The following is a 21,395-nucleotide window of genomic DNA, read 5'->3' on the forward strand; positions in this document are numbered from 1 at the left end:
CTCGCCTACTTATTCTGATAGTCGGAGGACCTCGTGTTTAAAAAAAACCTTGGTCATCATTAAACCATTATGAAAATAATTAGCCATGTATTTGACCATAAAAAATCTATTATGCATTGAATTGGTTAGTTGCATAATCAAAGGGTATAAAATGACGCCATGTTGATGGATACACAAAGTAAGTATTTGAAAATATTTTTTCAGGCCTATTTTCCATCAATTTCATCATGATTGGACATCAGATTTGTCGAAGCGCATTTATTTTAAGATACACATTTTACTTAAAATCATGACTGACAGTAGAAAAGATGCTCATATTTAATATGGTCAAAACATTGGTTTTTATGAAGAACTAGCTGATTTTACCCGGCCTTGCTCGGGTTCACAAAAGAAATTATTCAAATTGAGTCGTTTGATTTTTCGAAATGTTAGAAGCTTTATATTCATCATTTTAAGAAATTGGGCCCATGTTTGGCCACGTAAGTTTTGTAAGTCTTTTAAACGTTTTTATTGAGATTATTCACTGTGTTTATCGATTTCATTTTTTTAGAAGAAGCTTATAGTTTTAAGGATTATGAATTGAATTTCAAAATAATTTCCTTCTTCTCTATCACAAAAAAAATCTTTTAATCTTTTTTGGAGACTATCCCACTTTTCAAGATGGATGATCTCCCTGTACAATGGTATATTTAAGTTTTATTTAATTAACAATTTCTAAAAACACTTCCGAACCTTGTTGAACCATGTTTAAGACTCATTTGGCATGTTTTCAATTGTATGTGTGCTTTTTTCGCTTTTTAATTTATCACTGTTTTTCTTGAATGTTGAAAGTTGCACTTAAAGTTTCTTGGAGAAAAGAAATCATCTCTGAACCGAAATAACCATTTAAATGTTATGGAAATGGTCTTATTTGAGTTCCATTCATTATTTTGAAGAGTGATCAATGTTAAAATTCTTTGAAACTATTTGTTTGAACTCGCAGTACCAAACGGTTTTTTACAAAATTGGATGGTAGAATTGAACACATTGATAACCAAAAATAAATCAAAAAGTATAAGTAAATTGGCCAAAGAAATAGAATTGTAAAGAAATAAAAACCTCAGATTGTATTATCTAATCAATTTTCTAATCCCCCATTTAGATTCCCCGGCGGCTATCAAAGCGTTGAAATTGCAGCCTTCAACATATAACTCTGAATCTAATGATTTTTTCTTTCTCTATAAGGAATCCTAAAAATTTGAAAATGGTTGGTTAAAAGCTGGAGTTTATGAAAATCGGTTCATTAGTTTTTCAGCATTCAGTCCAAATAGTTATTCAGCTGAAGAAGCCAATTCACTGTTGACCGTTCAGTTCACTGTACATCCTTGTAAACTCTCAAAGCCCCCCAGCGGGGCGGTAGGCAGCCCATTGAAAATCACTACAATTTTAGTCAATATATTCTTTACAGGATAGTTGTATTTTTCAATACAAAATGTAGGCTCATTATTGCATCCAAATATCTCGTACCGGTACCACGTGTTTTGAACAGTAGAAGGAAAAAAACACCCGCCAAAATTTTACCTTTCAAATCTTTGATGCTCAGCAAGCTTTGATTTGCTTTCCAGTCCACGTGAACTCTTGATGGTCGTTTCTAATGCCCGGCCCATGGTGATGGTGAAAACAACCCCGCCAAAGGGAAAAAATTGATTCTGAAAAATGGGTGCCATGACTTTTGGTTTGTGGGAAAAAAACGAAAGCTCTATGAGAGGGTCCCTTTTCTCAGGTGGGAGGGGCTCGAAACTATTACTAAAACCTTCCCATGGTCCAAACACATAACTGTAACAAATTTCAGGCTGATCGGTTAAGCGGTGTGGATTTGTATAAGGTGCATACAAACATATATAGTCCAACTCATCTTTATATATTAGATAATACAATAGTCCTAACGAAAGTTTGCTGACCAGAATAAAGCTAAAATTTTTACTAGGGAGAAGTAGTGGACGAATATCGTTACACGACAGTTTTAGGGGGTAATAATGAACAGGCATTTTACAACAACCACCTACGGCCTTAAAATAGAAGAATATGTTTCCTGAAATGAAGAAGGGGATCAGTCATTCATATTTGGTAGTACAATTATGAAATAATCGTTTGAGCTGAAAAAAACAAGAAATTTTGTTTCCTATTGCTCCATTTAGCCTCAAGCTCTACTGCTCTTTGGTGAATATTACGATTGTGTTTGGAAGGTTGTTTCCTTTGCGATGAGTAAATACAACTTGTTCCCTTCGAATGAAATAAGCGTTAAACGAGATCTCAAAGTTATGCATCTGCAGTAAACCTTTGCTTACAGGTGATTGGAATTCATTTCCCATACGTGATAACGGATGCTCTCAAACAAGGATGTTTAGCACCCTATAAATCGGTAATTAGAAAAGTTGAGCGATAAAAACTTTCCCTAGCCCACATGGCATGATTAGCTATGTTAGCAATCCACAAGCTGTGTAAGGCTTGTGCAGAAACTAACTTAGGTGTGCCTGAAAAATCCTCTGAGAGTGATCGAGAATGAAGCGCAGCTTATGATGGTATGAAAATTTCCACAAACTTTTGGAATGGATTGGAATTTAAGCTTCACATTTCTCTATATCACCTGAAACTACTATCGTAAACTGAAGTTACTTTGATCAGTGGGATAACCATGATCAACATGAGTTTTTTTCATCATAATCATCAACAACTAAGTCTAAAGATTAAATATCTGAAATTTGTTTTCTTCGAATAAAAGCCTATAAATTTAGTTTTAAATAAGTTTGATTTGTTTTGTGTTTGTATAAATTCATAGCTGTTAGAAAAAAATGTAATTTAAAAATCTTAAACCAGAGTGAACGAAATAAACATAAGAGCACTGTGTGTTTTGTTTGTTGAACCATGAAGGATCGAAAATTGTCAACATGTTCTTCAAAAATTTGTTTGAGATAGTTCAACGAATAAATCGAACATAAGTTTACTTTTTTGGACGACGAAGTGAGGTTATCACTGAGCAGCCCTCGAATGATTTGATCGGTTGTTTGCAGTTATTTCGAGGTCGAATATCAGTGCTGCGGTTCACGCATTAGGTAAATACCAGGCCAGCCCGGCGGATAGCCACTGGCGAGGCCTGAAGCATAAAACTTAGTTGTTTTAGAAATGGGACACTTCACTTTTTTGCAAAAAATATTTTGCACAGTTTCCTTCAAAATCCGTCATTATCAAATTGATAGCTGACAAAATCATTGATTATTCAAAGAATTACTGTGTGTGAGTGGTGGAAAAGTATGCAAACACTGTCAAAAATGTCCACAAAGTTCAAATCAAGCATTGGAGTGAAGCACATGATCGGCAACTGGTTAAAGGTCATCAGGGAAATCAAGTTTCATACCAGCACTTTGAAATTTGAATAAGCGAAAAACTAAGTGTAGATCGCTGAAATTTCCAAAAACTTTTTCTCCGATAAGCTGAAGGTGTTGCCTAGTTATAAGTCATTCAAACCTAACCTCAAACAACAATTTTTTGCCAGTTCCAGAGCTCGTAAGCTGTGTAGCCGGTACCGAGGCAATGAGACAGATGATTTTTTATGGACGACAAAAGTTATGTAAAACTCTATTTCAAACAATTTCCAGCGTTTAAATCATATACCATGTCTGCTCGTGGCAAGGTCCCTAACACATTAAAGTATGTATTTGCTGGTTATTTTGAAAAAAAAATGTAATGATTTGCCAAGATTCTGCTTCTGTGAAATTAAAACAACAATTTGCAAACCGAAAGCCTAAAAAGAGCAATCTTGTTTTTACTTTTCAGAACTTACGATCTATACTAACCGTTTGTACTTTAAGTTGAATCTCATGATGGTTTTAATTCGTTATTGTCAGATTTTTCCAGCAAAAATTCCATTTAAAACGCTTTTAAGTGGCTCAAAAATTATCAAGTTTTGTTAATTTGCAAACAATTGTATCCACTGAATTGCCCTCAGCTTCTTTTGAAAGAGAAAAATTGGACCGAAAAGTAGCAGAAATTGAAGAAGGAGGATGCAGCCACCTAAAAATTTTAGGTTAGGAATGGTTTTTGAGTTACCCCTTTTTGTAACTGTCCCATTTCTAAAAGAACTAAGCTTTATTCTGCGATACCTTCGACGTATGATCGATATAACGTCGGTAGGGGAAAACTGTACAAGACGCACCAGTTAAGCAGAATTTCTTTTTACAGCGATACCAATCATTTAAGAACCAAATTGAAAGTTGACGACGATTCAAGGATGAAATATACGTATTATCGAAAAGAAAAAATATGATAAAAACACGATGTTGACTATATTTTTGTAAAAAACTAAAACAGCCAGAAAACAAACTGCGTGGTAGAACCAAGGTTGCCGAAAATAATTCTGTGTTTAGACGAAAAAAAATTCTGACTTTCTGTGATTTTTCCCAAAAATTCTGTTACGATTTTCTGTGATGCTTTTTCCATTAATTTCATTCAAAAGTCCTGTCAAATTGCCTCTTTTTTACATTTTACCTAAAAAAAATCAATCAACATTATAAATTTTATCATATTTCTCCAATTAAAAGATAATTATCCAAAATTTGAATTGACATAAAAAAAATAATTTTGAAAAAACCTCCAAAATTTTAAAATTCTGTGAAATCTGTGAATATTCCGAAAATTCTGTGTTCTGTGACACAGATTCTGTGATGAAATTTGGCTCAAAATTCTGTGAAATTATAGATTTTTCTGTGATTTCGGCAACCTTGGGTAGAACGTCAAAACTAGTGGACAGAACGCACCAAACGGGAAGGGTGGTAAGTAATGAAACAATGATTATACGGAATGTAATGATTGAAAAATAAAATGTTTAATTACTTGTTCATCGTATTTTTGTAAACTAACCATACTTTGGCAAAAAATCATTTACTAATGTTGGGCTTGTGATATAGCTCAGTTGGCAAGTCTGTTGTCTCCTGAGCAGATGTCCGCGAGTTCGAGCCCAAGAGTAAACATCGAACACAGTTGTACCGGATAAGTTTTTCAATAACGATCCGCCAACTGTAACGTTGATAAAGTCGCGAATGCCATAATGATGGTAAAACGACTATAATCGAAACAAAAAAAAAAAATTTACTAATGCAAAACTAACGCAAATTTCGCTTTTCGAAATTCACTTTTTTATAGCCTTATAGGTAAAACGCCTTCAGGTAGGCAATGAAACTCAATTTCCTGAATGATATCGCGGCAAACATGGAGGCAGATGATTTTTTCAAGTCGAATATTGGTGCACCTTTTTAACTCGAACTAGGACGAAATTTGTTAGAATTTTGCATTGATATCGTAATTTGGGTGTCAGCAAATAAAAAGAATGGCATTTTGTTTTGATATTTAGGTATTTCCAACAGTTGACAGCATTCAAAATTTGAGCGTAAAACACGTGGTTTTGTGGGAATTCTGCCCCGGTTTTCATATGATTGATTTTTGATAAAATTTGGAGGAAGTTTATAAAATACAACAAAATATTTATAGTCTTCCGAAAGTGCATACGAGTGGAAAAATGACAAGCTGTAGTTTCATCAGATTGCGCAGGCTGTTTTACCATAAAACCTTAAATGTTACTTATTACAAATAAAGAGTTTCACGCTGATTCTATTAATTCTTTTGTTTCTTAGAACTAAAGTAGTTTTTGTGAACTTTTAATGTATTGAATGATGAAACAGCTTGTTTGCTTCAATAAAAATGAAGAAAAACATCATTCAAAGCCTTAGGTTAGTGTATATTTGAGAAATAATGGTATGGGCCATGTACGATGGTGACCCTAGGCACGCTACTGATTTCAGCCCATCAATCCCTCCTATTGTCGGTGCGGTGGGCCATTGGGAGAAGATTTCCACGATCGGAAAACAATAGCCAAGCGAAGACGATCCTCTCCAAAAGGCTATATTCACCACACACCGGCTGGCTGGTTGTTAGCCGATGATCGTCAGTCAGTCCTAGTCTGAGTCCGTCGAGTTATTGTCACGCGTGTCGTAGAGTCCGTTAGAATAAGTCTATGTAGTCAAGTTGTAATAAATTAAGTTATTAGAAAAAGTGTGTTTTAACTAGAAGTCGTGTGTTAAATTATTTGTCTGGATAACCAGAGGCCCAACAAACCAAAAACTCCAATCTGCCTGGAACCGACCAACCATCAAGAGCAGCCATCAAATTGGAAATCATCCACACCAACCCACCCTTCCCCTTCGATGTTGGACGGAGGAACGGCGGCACCAGCTATCAAGACCAGACGGTAAGGTGCCCACAAAAAGGTCGTTGACCCCCTACCCGCCAACATTTTGGTCCTTCGAACCGGATTTTGGACCATCTCCGGGAGCATCCAGGAACCATTTTGTCCACGGAAGCCACACACGCGCCGAAATCGCCATTGGACCCAAGCTCTGAGAAACAATACCCTTTGCATGCGCGCCATTGTTTCTCGTTTGGCTTGGCTTGGGATCAGCCGAACAATTACTGCATGCGAATTGGCTCAACTGTGTGGAATTTGCTGAATGCTTGCATGCGGAAAACACACATCGACTCGTGACCAGGGATGGAAAAAAAATCTGTTCTAACGACTTTTGAGCAGGGAGCGACCAACCGTAGGACACATTCAAATCGCCCTAGCAAGCGATACTCTCTACTCTGTTACTGTTATGTGGGGAGATCTCCGAGAGTGACGAGTTACCACAATCTTTAAAAAGCAAGATAAAAAGAAAGTCCTTGATGAGCGCACTCGCTATGCCTTCCAATATCGTACATACGGATTGTTGTGAGTGGTTGCAACAAAATGCGAATCTCTAAACGTACAGATCCTGACTTAGCACAGATCGCGATATGTACAACATGCGATCGGATCCCATCATAGCGTTAAGATTGTGATTTTTCGCAAGATTCAAAGAGTAGCTTTTGCTCGCAACAACATTTGTGTGTTGCTTGGTCGTTTGTTTGGAATAGTACGCAACGGCAATTAATTAGATAAGCCTTGGAATGTAATATAGTAAAAGATGAAAAACAATTCAAACGATGAGGGGGGGGGGGGGGGGTTGGCGGAAGGTTGTGGGTGGAAAACTGGGGGAAAACTGTTGCAAGAAGTAAAAAAAATCCACAAAAATGAAAGAAATTTCGAAAAAAAAATTGAAATAGTTTTAAAAAAAATTACATTCAGAATCTATTGACTTTATTGACTTTTTTGATATTATGTGTTGAAACGGTGTTCTAAATTTCAGCACTGTTTTTAGACTTCCTTTCTGTTTGATGCCCGATGGTTACCGACGAAATTGCAAGAATAAAATTGCATACAACTCGTTGCAAAAATCGAATTTTTCACCACACGGTAACCCTCGTTAGATAAATCCTCGACTCGTGCTGGAAAATCTACTTTTCGCAACTTGTAGCATAAATAAAAAAAGATATATCTATTTGAAAAAATCATTGAGATTTCAATTTCTGAACTACATATTTACGTTGGCTTAGGTGCAGAATGTTATTTCCATCATTCTGTTAAAAGATTTCAGAGGCATTTTTTTAATTAGTAAAATTTAGCTAAAAACAATGTTGAAAAGTGCTTCTTTTCAACACTGCTTTTTCCATATCTAATCATTAGTATTGACTGGTTATATGTTATACGCTCCAGGTTATTTTTAGTAATTGTAAAAAACTGTTGTTTGTAAACCTTTAAAACTGCAGTTTTTAATTTAACACTTCGATGCTTGATTTTTTTGTAAATGTATTAAATTCTGTTCCATTTAAATAATACATGGGAACTACATTATCAGTGTCTATGTGAAAAACCTGATAACCTGATTATATTTAGATAGAATTTTGCATCCTGAATCCAAATCATGTGTGGGATATTGATGAAATCAATCAATCATAACTTATGAAACAACAATCTTTAAAAAAAAAACATGAAGTAAATTCAAACTAAGTAGTTGTACTTAATTTAAAATAGAATTTAAATTCTGCATAACTTTTTAATTTTCAGAACAAGTACAGAACCACGAATATTTTGATTTATGCCTTAAAATAAGCGTGGTTGAACATTCTTTCAACATTAACATATAAACCAAACTAAGAAAAATCATGCAAGAGTGACCCTTTCCAACTTTTTCTAAGAAGTCAAAACTACCCGCGTTCTTAGAGAAATTTTATAATTCAATTAAAACCTTTTATTTGAGCTTCTTCGAATTATTCTATAGTTTTACCAAAAAGTCCAAATGAAATTTAAATAATTTTACTTGTTTTTTTTTTTCAAGTGTTGAACTTTGAATTCCAGTTTCCAGATCTAGTAGAAAAAACTAATTGTCCATTCAGCGCTTTTTAATTATTCTTGACACTTCAAAGGAAGGAGAATTTGGTAGCGTTGGGTATCTCATTTAATCTATATAATAACATATCAGGTTTGAGCTGATTTTTGGGTTTTATCAGTTAAAGGTAATTTCGATTGAATATCGTTAAATAAACGGAGATATTTCCACAAAAAAGAGTTAGGAACCAATCAAGCAATTAAAATTGTGCCCTTATTTGTGTGAGGATTAAAAATCAATATGAAATATCTCAATTTAATTGTATAATTCATAATCTGACAAGATTTTGAATCTTTTATGCTAGAATAATGAATTAAAAATGCATATTCAAAAGAAATGAATAATAACTTAAAGGATTCTTCGAAATTGATGTGTTTGTATTTGAACAAAAAAAGTCTAATAAATTTTTTTATTTGATTATTTTGGTTTTTGCAGATCTAGATAATTAATTTTTTCGAACTTTTGTTTATCAATTTTGTAAGACGAGTTCTCATACTCGAATATCCACTTGCAATATGAACTTCTGGATGTCATTGGAATTAAATTGTTTAAATTGAATCAAAATTTAACCTTTTATTGAACATAAAACAGAATAAACGACTTTTTGGCCATTTCAGATTATTTATAAAAAAAAAATCTTATTTTTTATGTGGACATAGGTCCGTATTGGACCTTTCTTTAAAATCATATATCGGAGAATCTTGAAAATCACGAAGTCTTGGCGAATGCACTTAGAAAGAAAATCAGATACAGGCATGTAGACATGATTGTAGCCCAAAAATCACTTTAATGTTAACTTTCAATATTGAAAATTTTAAACATTTATTTGAATTTTAATTGATTTTAAATTTTGACGGACCAAAAATTTAAATCCTACATTAAAAGTAATATGTTTCAGAAGAAAAAGTGTCGTGGTCGTAGGAAATTCGAAATGAAAATTAAAAAGAACATGCCATACTGAAAATATCAAAGTCAAACAGTATTTTGCAAAATATTCACACATTCATATATTTGTAAAAAAAATCCATGTTCAGAATACAATGAACAATGTACGTCTCGGTGGTCGAGTGGTTAGCGTGGTAAGACGATCGCTGGTCCACTGATGGCATGGGTTCGATTCCCATCTCGGTACTGGATGTTAAATGTTAATCTTAAGTTGTCCACGTCATTTATCCAGTCTGTAAAGCCTAAATCGGCTAAGACGGTGTATGTCTTTTCAATATACAATTTAAGATTTTAATTTATATTCGCATTAACATTACAAAAGTAAGCAGCAGCTTTCATTTTCAAAAGTGTGCTTCTGATTGATTATGTTATAAGAAGATGCAAATTTATTAAATCAAAATTATTTTTAAATAATTTTAATTATTCCAAGAAAGTGTAGCAAAGTGCTAGTATACAATAAACAAAAAACACAATACATTTAACAAAAAAAAATATTTTCATAAGTATGTATTTTAATTGATAAGGGTTCCACGCCTCGAAAAACAATCTGTGAAGTTTGGCGGTAGATTTTTATAAATATGGGAGTTTCATGAAAATGGTTTATGGAATCAAAACAGACTTGACATTGAAAATAATAGCATAGTAAAAAGGTATATTTGAGGTATCAAATCAAGGTTTTAATAAAGAAAAACTAAAAATATCAAACACAAACTGCGTTTAGAAAAAAACTAATATGTTCTTCAAGCTTAGACGTTTAATATCACTTCGTATCACGGAATCATTAAATCATCCTAATTTAACTCAGAAAAATTTAATTGAGTTTTCAAACTGTTAACAGTTTACAACAAAATGAGCAAAACTTTATCTTTATGTTCATATGTAGCGAACTGGTGGTGATACCTGTTCAAAGATTTAATGAAATATCATTAAATATCAATTAAATGAACATTAAAAAAAAGAACACTTTCCCGGTGATTTGTGGAAACTTCCAGCTTCCTGGCAAAACTTTGAAATTCCAGAAATTTTCCGGATTTTTCCTTATTCCCAATCACCTCATTTTAGCCAACTTGATTTTATTCCAGTTTTATCAGCTTCTGCTTGGAGCTTTCAATACAAAAGTTAAAAAAAAATCATTGGCAAGTCTGTTGTCTCCTGAGCCGATGTCCGCGAGTTCGAGCCCAAGAGTAAACATCGAACACAGTTGTACCGGATAGTTTTTCAATAACAATCCGCCAACTGCAACGTTGATAAAGTCGCGAATGCCATAAAGACGGTAAAACGACTATAATCGAAACAAAAAAAAATCATATTAATACCAATTCAAACTAATTATTAATCTAAGCGCTATGGTGATCTAAAACAAAGTAATAAATTTTGAATCAATCAGTTAAAAACTCCCATGCCCGTGCGCTAAGCCAAAAAAATTCTTCAACATGTGCCGGCCGACAGTTGAACTTCCATCCACGTCGTCTGTTGTTGCTTCGTTTGCGCCATCCGATTCGGATCCGCATGGATCTGTGTATGTAAGACACTCACTCTCAGCGAGCCAAGCGTACGTTGCGATTGGTTAAAGTTCGCTAGCAAAAAGGGTAGCTCTTCTCCCCGAGCTACACACAGTCTCAAAATGTGTTTGTCGTTATTCAACCATCATCGTTTCAATAAAGATCTTCTATCGAGGGGATATGATTTTGCTCTCGGTTTGTACAGATCGCGACTTGTACACTTGACGACTAAACGTTTGTCGGATCAAAATCCTTTCGTTTCCATCCCTGCTCGTGACAACTAAATTTGTGGTGCCAACGAATTCGGTCGTTGGTTTTGGACCTCGGTGACTCGGACTCAGCCACAATTCCCCTGGATCATCTGTTGGGCTGTTCATCCCGATTGGCGGCGATTGGGACATCGCTGTTGGCCATCATTCCAGTTCACGGACGGTGATTGGAACTTCGTCATCATCATCATCATCATCATCATCGTCATCATCATCATCATCATCGTCATCATCATCATCATCGGGTGCAGTTCAGCCGTGGCGATAGATTTTGCCACCCGATTGGTTCGACGGTCAGCACACATTGGCTCGCTTCAGTGGTGCTCAACTTACGTTGCCCAGCAAGAAGTTAACTTTGCGTAAGTTGATGAAAATCAAAAAACAAATGTTATTTTTCAACTATAAAAATACATTTTTTAACCGTAATTACTTCACCCTCTTCAACCCAAACCTATTTACCTGAGCCCTGGCGTCATTCGACAAGAGGTCGATGACTCAAAGTTTTGTTTTCGTCTGACGAATCGTTTGGTTGGTTACCTGGTGCTTTTGCCCGGGATTCTTGGTTAATTTGAAAATCGTTTTTTCCGAATTTTGGCGTTTGAGTCAGTTTGTGTTGGATATTTGTGTGACCACCGGATACGACAGTTTGTTCGATGGTTTATGATTGAATCCTAGAGTTGGAGATTACACGTTTTGGACTCTAAAATTTGTCGTTACGGTCACAGTGAAGTTGTGCAATGCTATGGTGTAATTTTGTGATTGAGATTTCTGGTTAGCATATGCGTGATATTTGAAACGGAACCATCGTCATTTCAATTTTGGTTGGCTTTTGGAACAATAATACGAAACACAATTACCCATTCGAAAATTTATCCCATTCGGTCAACGTTGTTGAATTTGGTGCTAAAGGTGAATCCGGCCATTTGAGTTTGTATTGTTTCAGATTGGTTTTGGACAATTAATCAACATTTTGGGAAAAAATCGTCTGAAATCGATAAAAAATTATATGATATTAAGTTATCTGATTGTGTCAGAGATTTATCAGCTTCGGGCTGGTTTTGAGAAAGATTATATGAGATTGAATTGTCAGATTGTGTCAGAGATTTTTATCAGCTTTGGGCTGGTTAACCGTCAGTAACACTTTGTGTTTGTCAGTTTTGTTGGAATTGATTTGATTTTGATTCAATATGCCTGTCACGAAGAAGGTGACTTCTGCAGCAGCAACAACTGCTGCTACGCCGTCCTTGAAGGTGTTAAACGTTAAACTTAGACAGATTCAAATATCAGCGGGAGACATCTGGCGTTTCGTCGATAATTTTCAAGATGAATGTTCTACTTCTGAAATTGAAATACGCTTGGAGGAGTTAGACAGTTTATGGGAACGGTTTAATGATGCCTAAGTAGACATTCAATCGCATGAGGAGTTTGATGAGTTTGAGAATACCTGTGAAAAAGATAGGCTTTTGTACAGTGAGCAATATTACCATGCTAAATCGTTTTTGATGGAGAGAATTAAAGAGCGCAGGAGGGTTCCGGAAGGTGAACAAACCTCTAGGGCAAACGAAAGCTTGTCACAATCTACACTTGATCATGTTCGACTTCCTCAGATCAAGTTGCAGACCTTCAACGGTGACATTGAAGAATGGTTAAGCTTTAGGGACCTTTTTACATCATTGATTCATTGGAAACCAGATTTACCAGAAGTGGAAAAGTTCCATTATTTAAAGGGCTGTTTGCAAGGTGAACCTAAAGCCCTTATCGACCCTTTGAAAATAACCCAGGCAAACTATCAAATCGCTTGGGATTTGTTAGTTAAAAGATACAACAACAGCAAACAACTTCGGAAAAGACAGGTTCAAGCCCTGTTCCAGCTGCCAACGCTTACCAAGGAATCCGTCACCGATTTGCACGTTCTTTTGGAAGGTTTTGAAAGAATTGTGCAGACGTTGGATCAAATCGTTCAACCTGTGGATTATAAGGATCTACTATTGGTCCAGATTCTCTCCTCGCGTCTCGATCCAGTGACACGCTGAGGATGGGAAGAATTTTCGGCAAATGAGGACCAGGATTTGATCAAAAATTTAACGGAATTCCTGCAGAGGCGAGTTCGCGTTTTGGAATCGTTGCCAGCAAAACCAGTTGAACAAAAACCTCCTCAGCATCAACCTTCGACAAAGCCAAAACCATTCGTAAGAGGGAGCTATAATATAGTTCAAACATCCGGTAAACGCTGTGTAGCTTGTGCGTCAGATCATCCTCTGTACCAATGCGCAAGTTTCCAACGGCTGGCAGTAGCAGATAGGGAAAAGCTTTTGCGAACAAACCAAATGTGTCGAAATTGTTTCAACAAGGGTCATAAGGCGGTGGAATGCAGATCAAAATACTCTTGCCGACATTGCAAGGGTCGGCACCATAGTTTGGTCTGCTTTAACCAGGAAAGGACAGCATCAACAAGTTCAGATCAACGCAGAAGTGAGCCAGCACGGACGGATTCTAAACCCAGCGCCACACAAGTCACCAACGCAGCAACAACGGTCACAAAATCATCGAATGCTTCGCAATGCTCTGCGCAAATTCTTCTGGCAACCGCAGTGGTGGTTCTAGAAGACGATTACGGTAATCGGTATCCAGCACGGGCTCTTTTGGACTCGGGGTCAGAGAGCAACCTACTCACGGAGCGCATGAGCCAACGCCTGAAGGTTTCCAGGGAAAGGGTGGACATTTCGGTGATTGGAATCGGGCAAGCATCCACCAGGGTTAAGCAGAGAATTCAAGCAACGGTCAAATCACGCGTTTCTGAATTCGAAAGGTCGATGAGTTTCCTCGTTTTGCCTAAGGTAACTGCTAACTTGCCTGTCGCTTCGATAAATACCAAGGGATGGAAGATTCCGAAGGGAATTGACCTAGCTGATCCTTCCTTTTCGGTTTCTGGTCAAGTTGATATCGTTTTGGGCATTGAAGCGTTCTTTGAGTACTTTGATAGTGGCAAGAAAATTCATCTTGGACCTGGATTACCGACATTAAATTACTCCGTATTTGGATGGGTGGCTTGTGGTGGGGTTTCTTTATCTAAAACCTCTATCTCCGTGGCAAATAATTCCATTTTGGCAGAAGAATCCCTAGAATCCTTGATGACTCGATTTTGGTCCTTAGAGGAGGTCGAGTCCCCGGTCGTATTTTCCCCTGAAGAAGCTCGCTGCGAAAGCCTATTTACCCAGACGGTGCAGCGACAGCCTAATGGTCGTTATACAGTCACTTTACCCAAGAATGAAAACGTTTTGGCGCAACTTGGCGAATCTAAGGAGATCGCATTGCGGCGTTTTCTAGCCACGGAACGAAGATTAGCCAGAGATGAGAACCTGAGGAACCAATACATTGCCTTTATGGAAGAATATGTCAGTTTGGGTCATATGCGTAAAGTTCATGAGTCAGTAAATGAGTCTGTTAATGAGTCTGTTAATGAGTCTGTTACGCAAACAGTTGATAAGTCAGTTGATGAGTCAGTTGATAAGTCAGTAAGATCAATGTCTGTGAATGCGTCAGTAAACAATGTCAGAAATTTGTCAGTCAGACGCTGTTATTTGCCCCATCACCCGGTGGTTAAAGAGGCCAGCACCACCACGAAGGTGAGAGTGGTATTCGATGCCTCTTGCAAAACATCTTCGGGAATATCCCTTAACGATTCTTTGCTTGTCGGTCCGGTTGTTCAAGAAGATCTACGATCGATCATCCTACGTTGCCGCATCAAACAGTTCATGATAGTCGCTGATGTGGAAAAAATGTTTCGTCAGATTGAAGTTCACCCATCCGATCAATCTCTTCAGTCGATTCTATGGAGATCTTCTCCTACCGATGAGATTTCGATCTACGAACTTTGCACGGTGACCTACGGAACAAAACCGGCACCTTTTTTGGCCACACGCACGCTTCGACAACTAGCTATGGATGAAGAGGTTAACTTTCCACTTGCAGCAAGGTCTGTTCTCGAAGATACGTATATGGATGACGTAATCACAGGAACAGATGATGCCTCAGAAGCCAGAATCTTACGAAGTCAACTGGATGGTTTAATGTCAAGTGGAGGCTTTCGCTTGAGGAAATACGCGTCTAATTGCTTGGAGATCTTAGCCAATATACCCCAAGAAAACTTGGCGATTCCTTGTTCGGAAGGAATACCACTCGATCCCAATCCATCGGTTAAAACTTTGGGCCTTACTTGGATGCCTGTGTCGGACGAATTTAGTTTTCAGTTTTCCTTGCAACCATTAGACGATAGAGAGCCTATAACCAAACGTCGAATTCTAGCAATAATTGCTACATTGTTTGATCCTCTGGGGCTACTTGGAGCCACAATTGCAAGCGCGAAGATCTTTATGCAACTGCTTTGGACGTTGCAAGATGAAAGGGGAGAAAAACTTAATTGGGATCAGCCAGTACCTCAAATGGTGGGTGAGCAGTGGAAGAAATATTACCAACAACTTCCGCTTTTGAACCAAATCAAACTCCACCGTTGTGTCATCATACCTCAGCCGGTCTCGATTGAATTACACTACTTTTCTGATGCGTCAGAGAAGGCTTACGGTGCGTGTGCCTACGTGCGCAGTCAGAATCGTGAGGGTCAGGTAAACGTCAGTTTGCTCACTTCAAAATCGCGAGTAGCACCACTCAAATGTCAGAGTATTCCCAGGCTTGAACTCTGCGGGGCCCTTGTGGCCGCAGAGCTCAATGAGCAGATTAAAAGGTCAGTTAAAATGAGTCTGCGAACAGTGTTTTGGACTGATTCTACCTGTGTTCTGCGTTGGCTTCAATCGATCCCGTCAACCTGGACCACTTTCGTCGCAAACCGAGTTAGCAAAATCCAAACTCTAACAGAAGGCTGTCAATGGAATCACGTTGCCGGAAAGGAAAATCCAGCTGACCTTATATCCCGCGGAATAACACCGGACGAAATAGTAGAGAACCAATTTTGGTGGAATGGTCCAAGTTGGTTATCGGAGAATCCAGATAGATGGCCTAATACTACGAAAACATTCCCTGAAGGGGACGAAGAAAACGAACGAAGGCGTTCTACAATTGTTGCGACAGGTTCAGAGAAGCAAGAATTTATCCGTTGGTATCTTTCTCACTTCTCCTCCTACACGAAATTGATACGTTGTACAGCCATTTGGATGAGATTGTGTCGAGTGCTTAAAAGGTCGAAGAAAGGTATTATTTCCGGATTTCTTACCACCATGAAGTTGTCGGAAGCTGAACTAGTTTTGGTACGACTTGTTCAGAAGGAAAGTTTCCCTGAAGAGCTTCGGGCGCTTTCAAGCCAGGAATTCGTGTCACGTCGATCCCCACTTCGATGGTTTAACCCATTCTTAGAAAACGATCTGATAAAATTGGGTGGACGATTGAAACACTCCATGGAACCAGAAACCTTCAAACATCCTCTCGTTCTCCCAGCGCAACATTGTTTCACTAAACTGTTGTTTCAACATTACCATGAACGGTTGCTTCATAGTGGACCGACCTTGATGCTGAGCGCAATCAGGCAACGATTTTGGCCACTTGGAGGAAGAAGTGGAGTTCGTCATGTTGTCCACCGCTGTCTGAAATGCTTCAAAGCAAAGCCGACCCCAATAGAGCAATTTATGGGAGAATTGCCTGCAGAAAGAGTGACAGAGTCTAGGCCATTCACAAAAACTGGCGTTGACTATTTTGGTCCAATCTACGTTCGGCCCGGACCTCGAAAACCAGCTTCAAAGGCATACGTGGCTCTGTTTGTTTGCTTTTCAACCAAGGCAGTTCATTTGGAGTTGGTTTCCGATCTTTCTACTGATCGTTTTCTCCAGGCACTTCGGAGATTTATTGGAAGATGGGGAAAAATCACCGATATCTTCTCGGACAACGGGACAAATTTTATAGGAGCCAAAAATTATTTACACGAACTTTACCAACAGCTTAATTCAAAACCACACCAAGAGAAGGTATCCAAACATTGCGCTGATGATGGGATTCAGTGGCATTTGAATCCGCCCCGTGCCCCACATTTCGGTGGGCTTTGGGAAGCAGCTGTGCGCTCTGCAAAACATCACATCCTCAGAGTGATAGGCGATCAACCGTTACCATTCGAAGATATGTGTACTTTGTTGGTTCAGGTCGAGAGCTGTCTGAACTCAAGACCAATTACACAGCTCACAGACGATCCTAATGATCTCGAGCCACTTACCCCTTCCCATTTCTGGCTTGGTTCGTCTCTGCAAGGTCTACCGGAACGTGATTTGAGAAATGTGTCCACAAACCGGCTGAATAATTCTCAAATTGTGCAACAAAAACTGCAGCAGATATGGGCTCGGTGGAAGCATGAGTATCTCTGTCAACTACAGGCCAGAACGAAGAGGTGGAACAAACCTGTAAATATTGAAGTCGGAAAACTGGTGGTGATTTGTGATGATAATTCTCCACCAATACACTGGAAGATGGGCCGGATTCACGCAGTGCACCCAGGAAAAGATGGGATCATACGGGTCGTTACGCTCAAGACTGCTACAGGGTTTAAAACAAGAGCAGTAGAACGTCTTTGTCTGTTACCCGTTCAACCAGAAATTGATGTTGTTGTTGAGTCAAACGTAGAGTAGAAATCCCAACCTTTTCCTTTCCCCTCCCTTCCCAAGAAGAGGATTTTCCTTTTTTTCTAATTTCAGAAATCGAGCTATTTCTGGGTGGATGAGGATGTACGATGGTGACCCTAGGCACGCTACTGATTTCAGCCCATCAATCCCTCCTATTGTCGGTGCGGTGGGCCATTGGGAGAAGATTTCCACGATCGGAAAACAATAGCCAAGCGAAGACGATCCTCTCCAAAAGGCTATATTCACCACACACCGGCTGGCTGGTTGTTAGCCGATGATCGTCAGTCAGTCCTAGTCTGAGTCCGTCGAGTTATTGTCACGCGTGTCGTAGAGTCCGTTAGAATAAGTCTATGTAGTCAAGTTGTAATAAATTAAGTTATTAGAAAAAGTGTGTTTTAACTAGAAGTCGTGTGTTAAATTATTTGTCTGGATAACCAGAGGCCCAACAAACCAAAAACTCCAATCTGCCTGGAACCGACCAACCATCAAGAGCAGCCATCAAATTGGAAATCATCCACACCAACCCACCCTTCCCCTTCGATGTTGGACGGAGGAACGGCGGCACCAGCTATCAAGACCAGACGGTAAGGTGCCCACAAAAAGGTCGTTGACCCCCTACCCGCCAACAGGCCATCTTACCCCGCTGGAGCGTCTTGTACAGTTTTACCCTATATCGCAGAAACGCGAACCGGAAACACAAATCGGATAAGCAGATGCAGAAAATAAAACAAATTTTTAAATTGTTTTCCGAAGATTCATTTATTATTACAGCAAATGTCCTGTAAAAAAGTTTGACACTAAAAATTAAGTATCTCGAAATTTGTTTTCCGACCTTTAAAATTACGGTAAATGTCCTGCTCCTTTTTGTTACAGGACATTTGCGTAATTTTACAGGAAATAATTTTTGCTGTGTATGACCGGAGTTTTTATCGGATAACGCATACATGATCTTTGGGAATCTAATTTCGTGGTCAACGAAACGTCAGTAGACGGTCAGTCTGTCGTCGATTGAAGCTGAGAAAGGAGTGAAGAAAGGTTTGTGGCTAACAAACTTCCTCTTGGAATTGGGTGTGGATATCACTTTTTCACATTGATGGGCAAATAACATCCTTTGCATCCAGTACATGGAGGAGGCGCGGCCTTATCAGCGGATGAAGCATTTGGACGTGAAGTATGCTTTCATCAGGGAGATTGGGGGAAGCGGTCAGCTATCTTTACGACATATCTCGACTGAAGAGCGTTACTCAAGGCGAGGCCTACAAGCTGATTAGCATTCTCGATTGGCGAATCGAAGGGAGGTTCTGAGTTCGCCGTTCGGATCCTCCAGAAAAGCGCGGATCAGAACGATCCATGAGCAGAAGATTTCTGCTGCATCGCGCGGAACCGAAACACGATTTGTTAAGGTTTTCCACATGCTTTGTGTTCAATTTGCAATCGAAGAACAATGGATCAATGATGGCTGATGGCAGGTGATCATGGTAGGCACGGTGCAAATGTTTACATCATCACACTGTTAACCGATACAACTCAAACTGTGGTTAGCAGTTACACTGCTGTATTGGCAGGGAAAAATGAGTAGTGACATCGGAATACTCATTGAGAAATAAGTAGTTTCCCGGTTTGTGTAATGGGTAATTGTTTGAGGACTTGACAAACAAACCTAAAACAAATAACGCTTTCCCACTTCTGAAACCTGCATTATTCCTCGCTAACTTTCAGCTTCTCAGTTCAGAGTGGTGGCTACTCAGTTATCGCCAAAACCGCACCTACTCAGTTCTGACTAAACGGCCTTTACTCAGATCTGACTAACTGCCCTTTTCGTGACTTCTGAGTCAGGGTTACTTAAAATGCGTGAATTTTATGCTGTAAAAGTAAAAACCTGAATAATTGTTGGAAAAAATGATGGATTTGTTGATTCAATAAATAACAAGCCGAAATATTGCGCAAAAATCTTTATTAAAAAAAAATCGTTTTGTCGAACCATTTCATTTTTCTGTAAGTCTCCCGGCGCGTTTCGTCTCCTGCGGGACCTGCGGGGACCAATTCACTTTGGATTCGAGAAAAAGCCATTGCGATTCCCTATAAAATGATCAAAATTACGTTATTAAAATTAGGTTACCGTTAAAAATGTACATTTACCATCTAAATTTTCAATTTTTTTGTTGTGGAAAACAAACAAAGTCGACTGCCTCACACAAACTGATCCAAATTTACTGAGTTTTCGCCTTCAAGCACTCAAATTCGCTGAGTGCCAATTCTCGAGTCGACTGAGTAGCCGTTACTCGGAAAAACTGAGTCCTTTGGCCGTACAACAGGCCATGTTTGAGTAAAATGGAGTCGGTCTCTGAGCATTCTTAAAATAAGCGAGTACTTAGTTTTCAATAAAAGCTAAATGCATATTTGAAATCAGCGCCTACAAATTAATGAAAATCAGCTTTCATATCGATATCACCTCGGAAAATGTAAATTTCAAACCATTGTGCACAAAAGCCGAAAGTGACCCGAGGTGATGCAACGGAAGAAATGACCTTGATCTTGAAAACCACTGCTTCTGTTGGTTGCAAATTATACACGGAAAATAATAAAAAGGTAAAATTTACCGAGTTAGCAAAGGTGAACGCTCGTGAAAGCCAAAAAGGTAACTTCTACCTCTTCGAGGTGAAACTCACCTCACAGCGAGGTAAAATTTACCTGAATCGAGGTTGGAAAAAAGGTACAATTCACCGAATTCACAGAAAAAAGGTGAATCCAAAAAAGGTAAATCTTATCTCGTAGCGAGGTGAAGTTCACCTGAATTGAGCTCAATAAAAAAGTATAATTCACCTAGAAAAAAGGTAAATCCAAATAAGGTAAAACTTATCTCGTAGCGTAGCGGTGAAATTGACCTGGATTGAGCTAAACAAAACGGTACAATTCATCTCGAACAAAAGTAACTATTTGACGAATCCGTTTATTGAGGTTAAGCTGTTTTGTCGTTCAGAAGGGAAGTTATGTTTCGTGCCAATATGAGAAAATCGGAACAGAATGGTAAGTTTTTTCTTAGATATCATTTAGTTGTGCTGGTTCTCGTCATAATACTATACTTTTGTTTCAGATCGGCCCAGCTTCGAGGTATTATTCACGTCATCCTCCAGATATCATTCCGGAAAAGCCGGATCTGACTGGATTAGTCACCATTATGGCGCGGAAGAAGGTGAAGCTGAATTGCCACGAGCCTGGCGAAAAAGGATTTACTTCAATAATTTTTTTAAACACGGTGATACATTAAAAAAATAAATATAATTAATAGTCCCTATTTATTTCAAATAAATATAAATATTTGAATGAATTTTGTTTTCATTTTTATTGAAGAAACCAACCAAACCAAATAGCATTTACCTTTTAAATCAGTGAATGCGAAAACGGTATTATTTACTATTTTGCTAGGTGAATGAAAAAAAGGTAAAATTTACCTCAAAAGAGGGGTGGAAAAAAATCACCTCGCAAAAAGGTAATTTTTTTTTTATTATTATTTTCCGTGTATGTTATCTTTTTTAGAGTGCGGCGATATATTTGGCTTATTAAAATTCTGATATTTTAAAGTTATTAGCAAAAAAATCATCCAAATTATGTGACCTAATGTTGGAATGAGTATCATTTCAGACTCATGAATAAGTATCATTTCATTGCCTAGTTATGGGGAAAAATATCCACTGAACGATTAGGATAGGGTTACCATACGTACTC

The 21,395-nt window shown here is 38.2% G+C and overlaps 1 protein-coding gene across 1 annotated transcript in view; it reads left to right on the forward strand.

Moving 5' to 3' along the window:
* The window catches only part of LOC129737870 (uncharacterized), a 34,802-nt gene extending 17,127 nt beyond the window's left edge, over positions 1–17,675 (forward strand). Inside the window, exons 3-4 of the mRNA XM_055729034.1 lie at positions 12,660–13,073; positions 13,152–17,675. Coding sequence (XP_055585009.1) covers positions 12,660–13,073; positions 13,152–17,675 — 4,938 coding nt within the window. The remainder of the gene's footprint in view (positions 1–12,659; positions 13,074–13,151) is intronic.
* The last annotated feature ends 3,720 nt before the right edge of the window (positions 17,676–21,395 follow it).

The sequence above is a fragment of the Uranotaenia lowii genome, chromosome 1 (assembly GCF_029784155.1).
Source record: "Uranotaenia lowii strain MFRU-FL chromosome 1, ASM2978415v1, whole genome shotgun sequence".
In the NCBI taxonomy this organism is placed as follows: Eukaryota; Metazoa; Arthropoda; class Insecta; order Diptera; family Culicidae; genus Uranotaenia; species Uranotaenia lowii.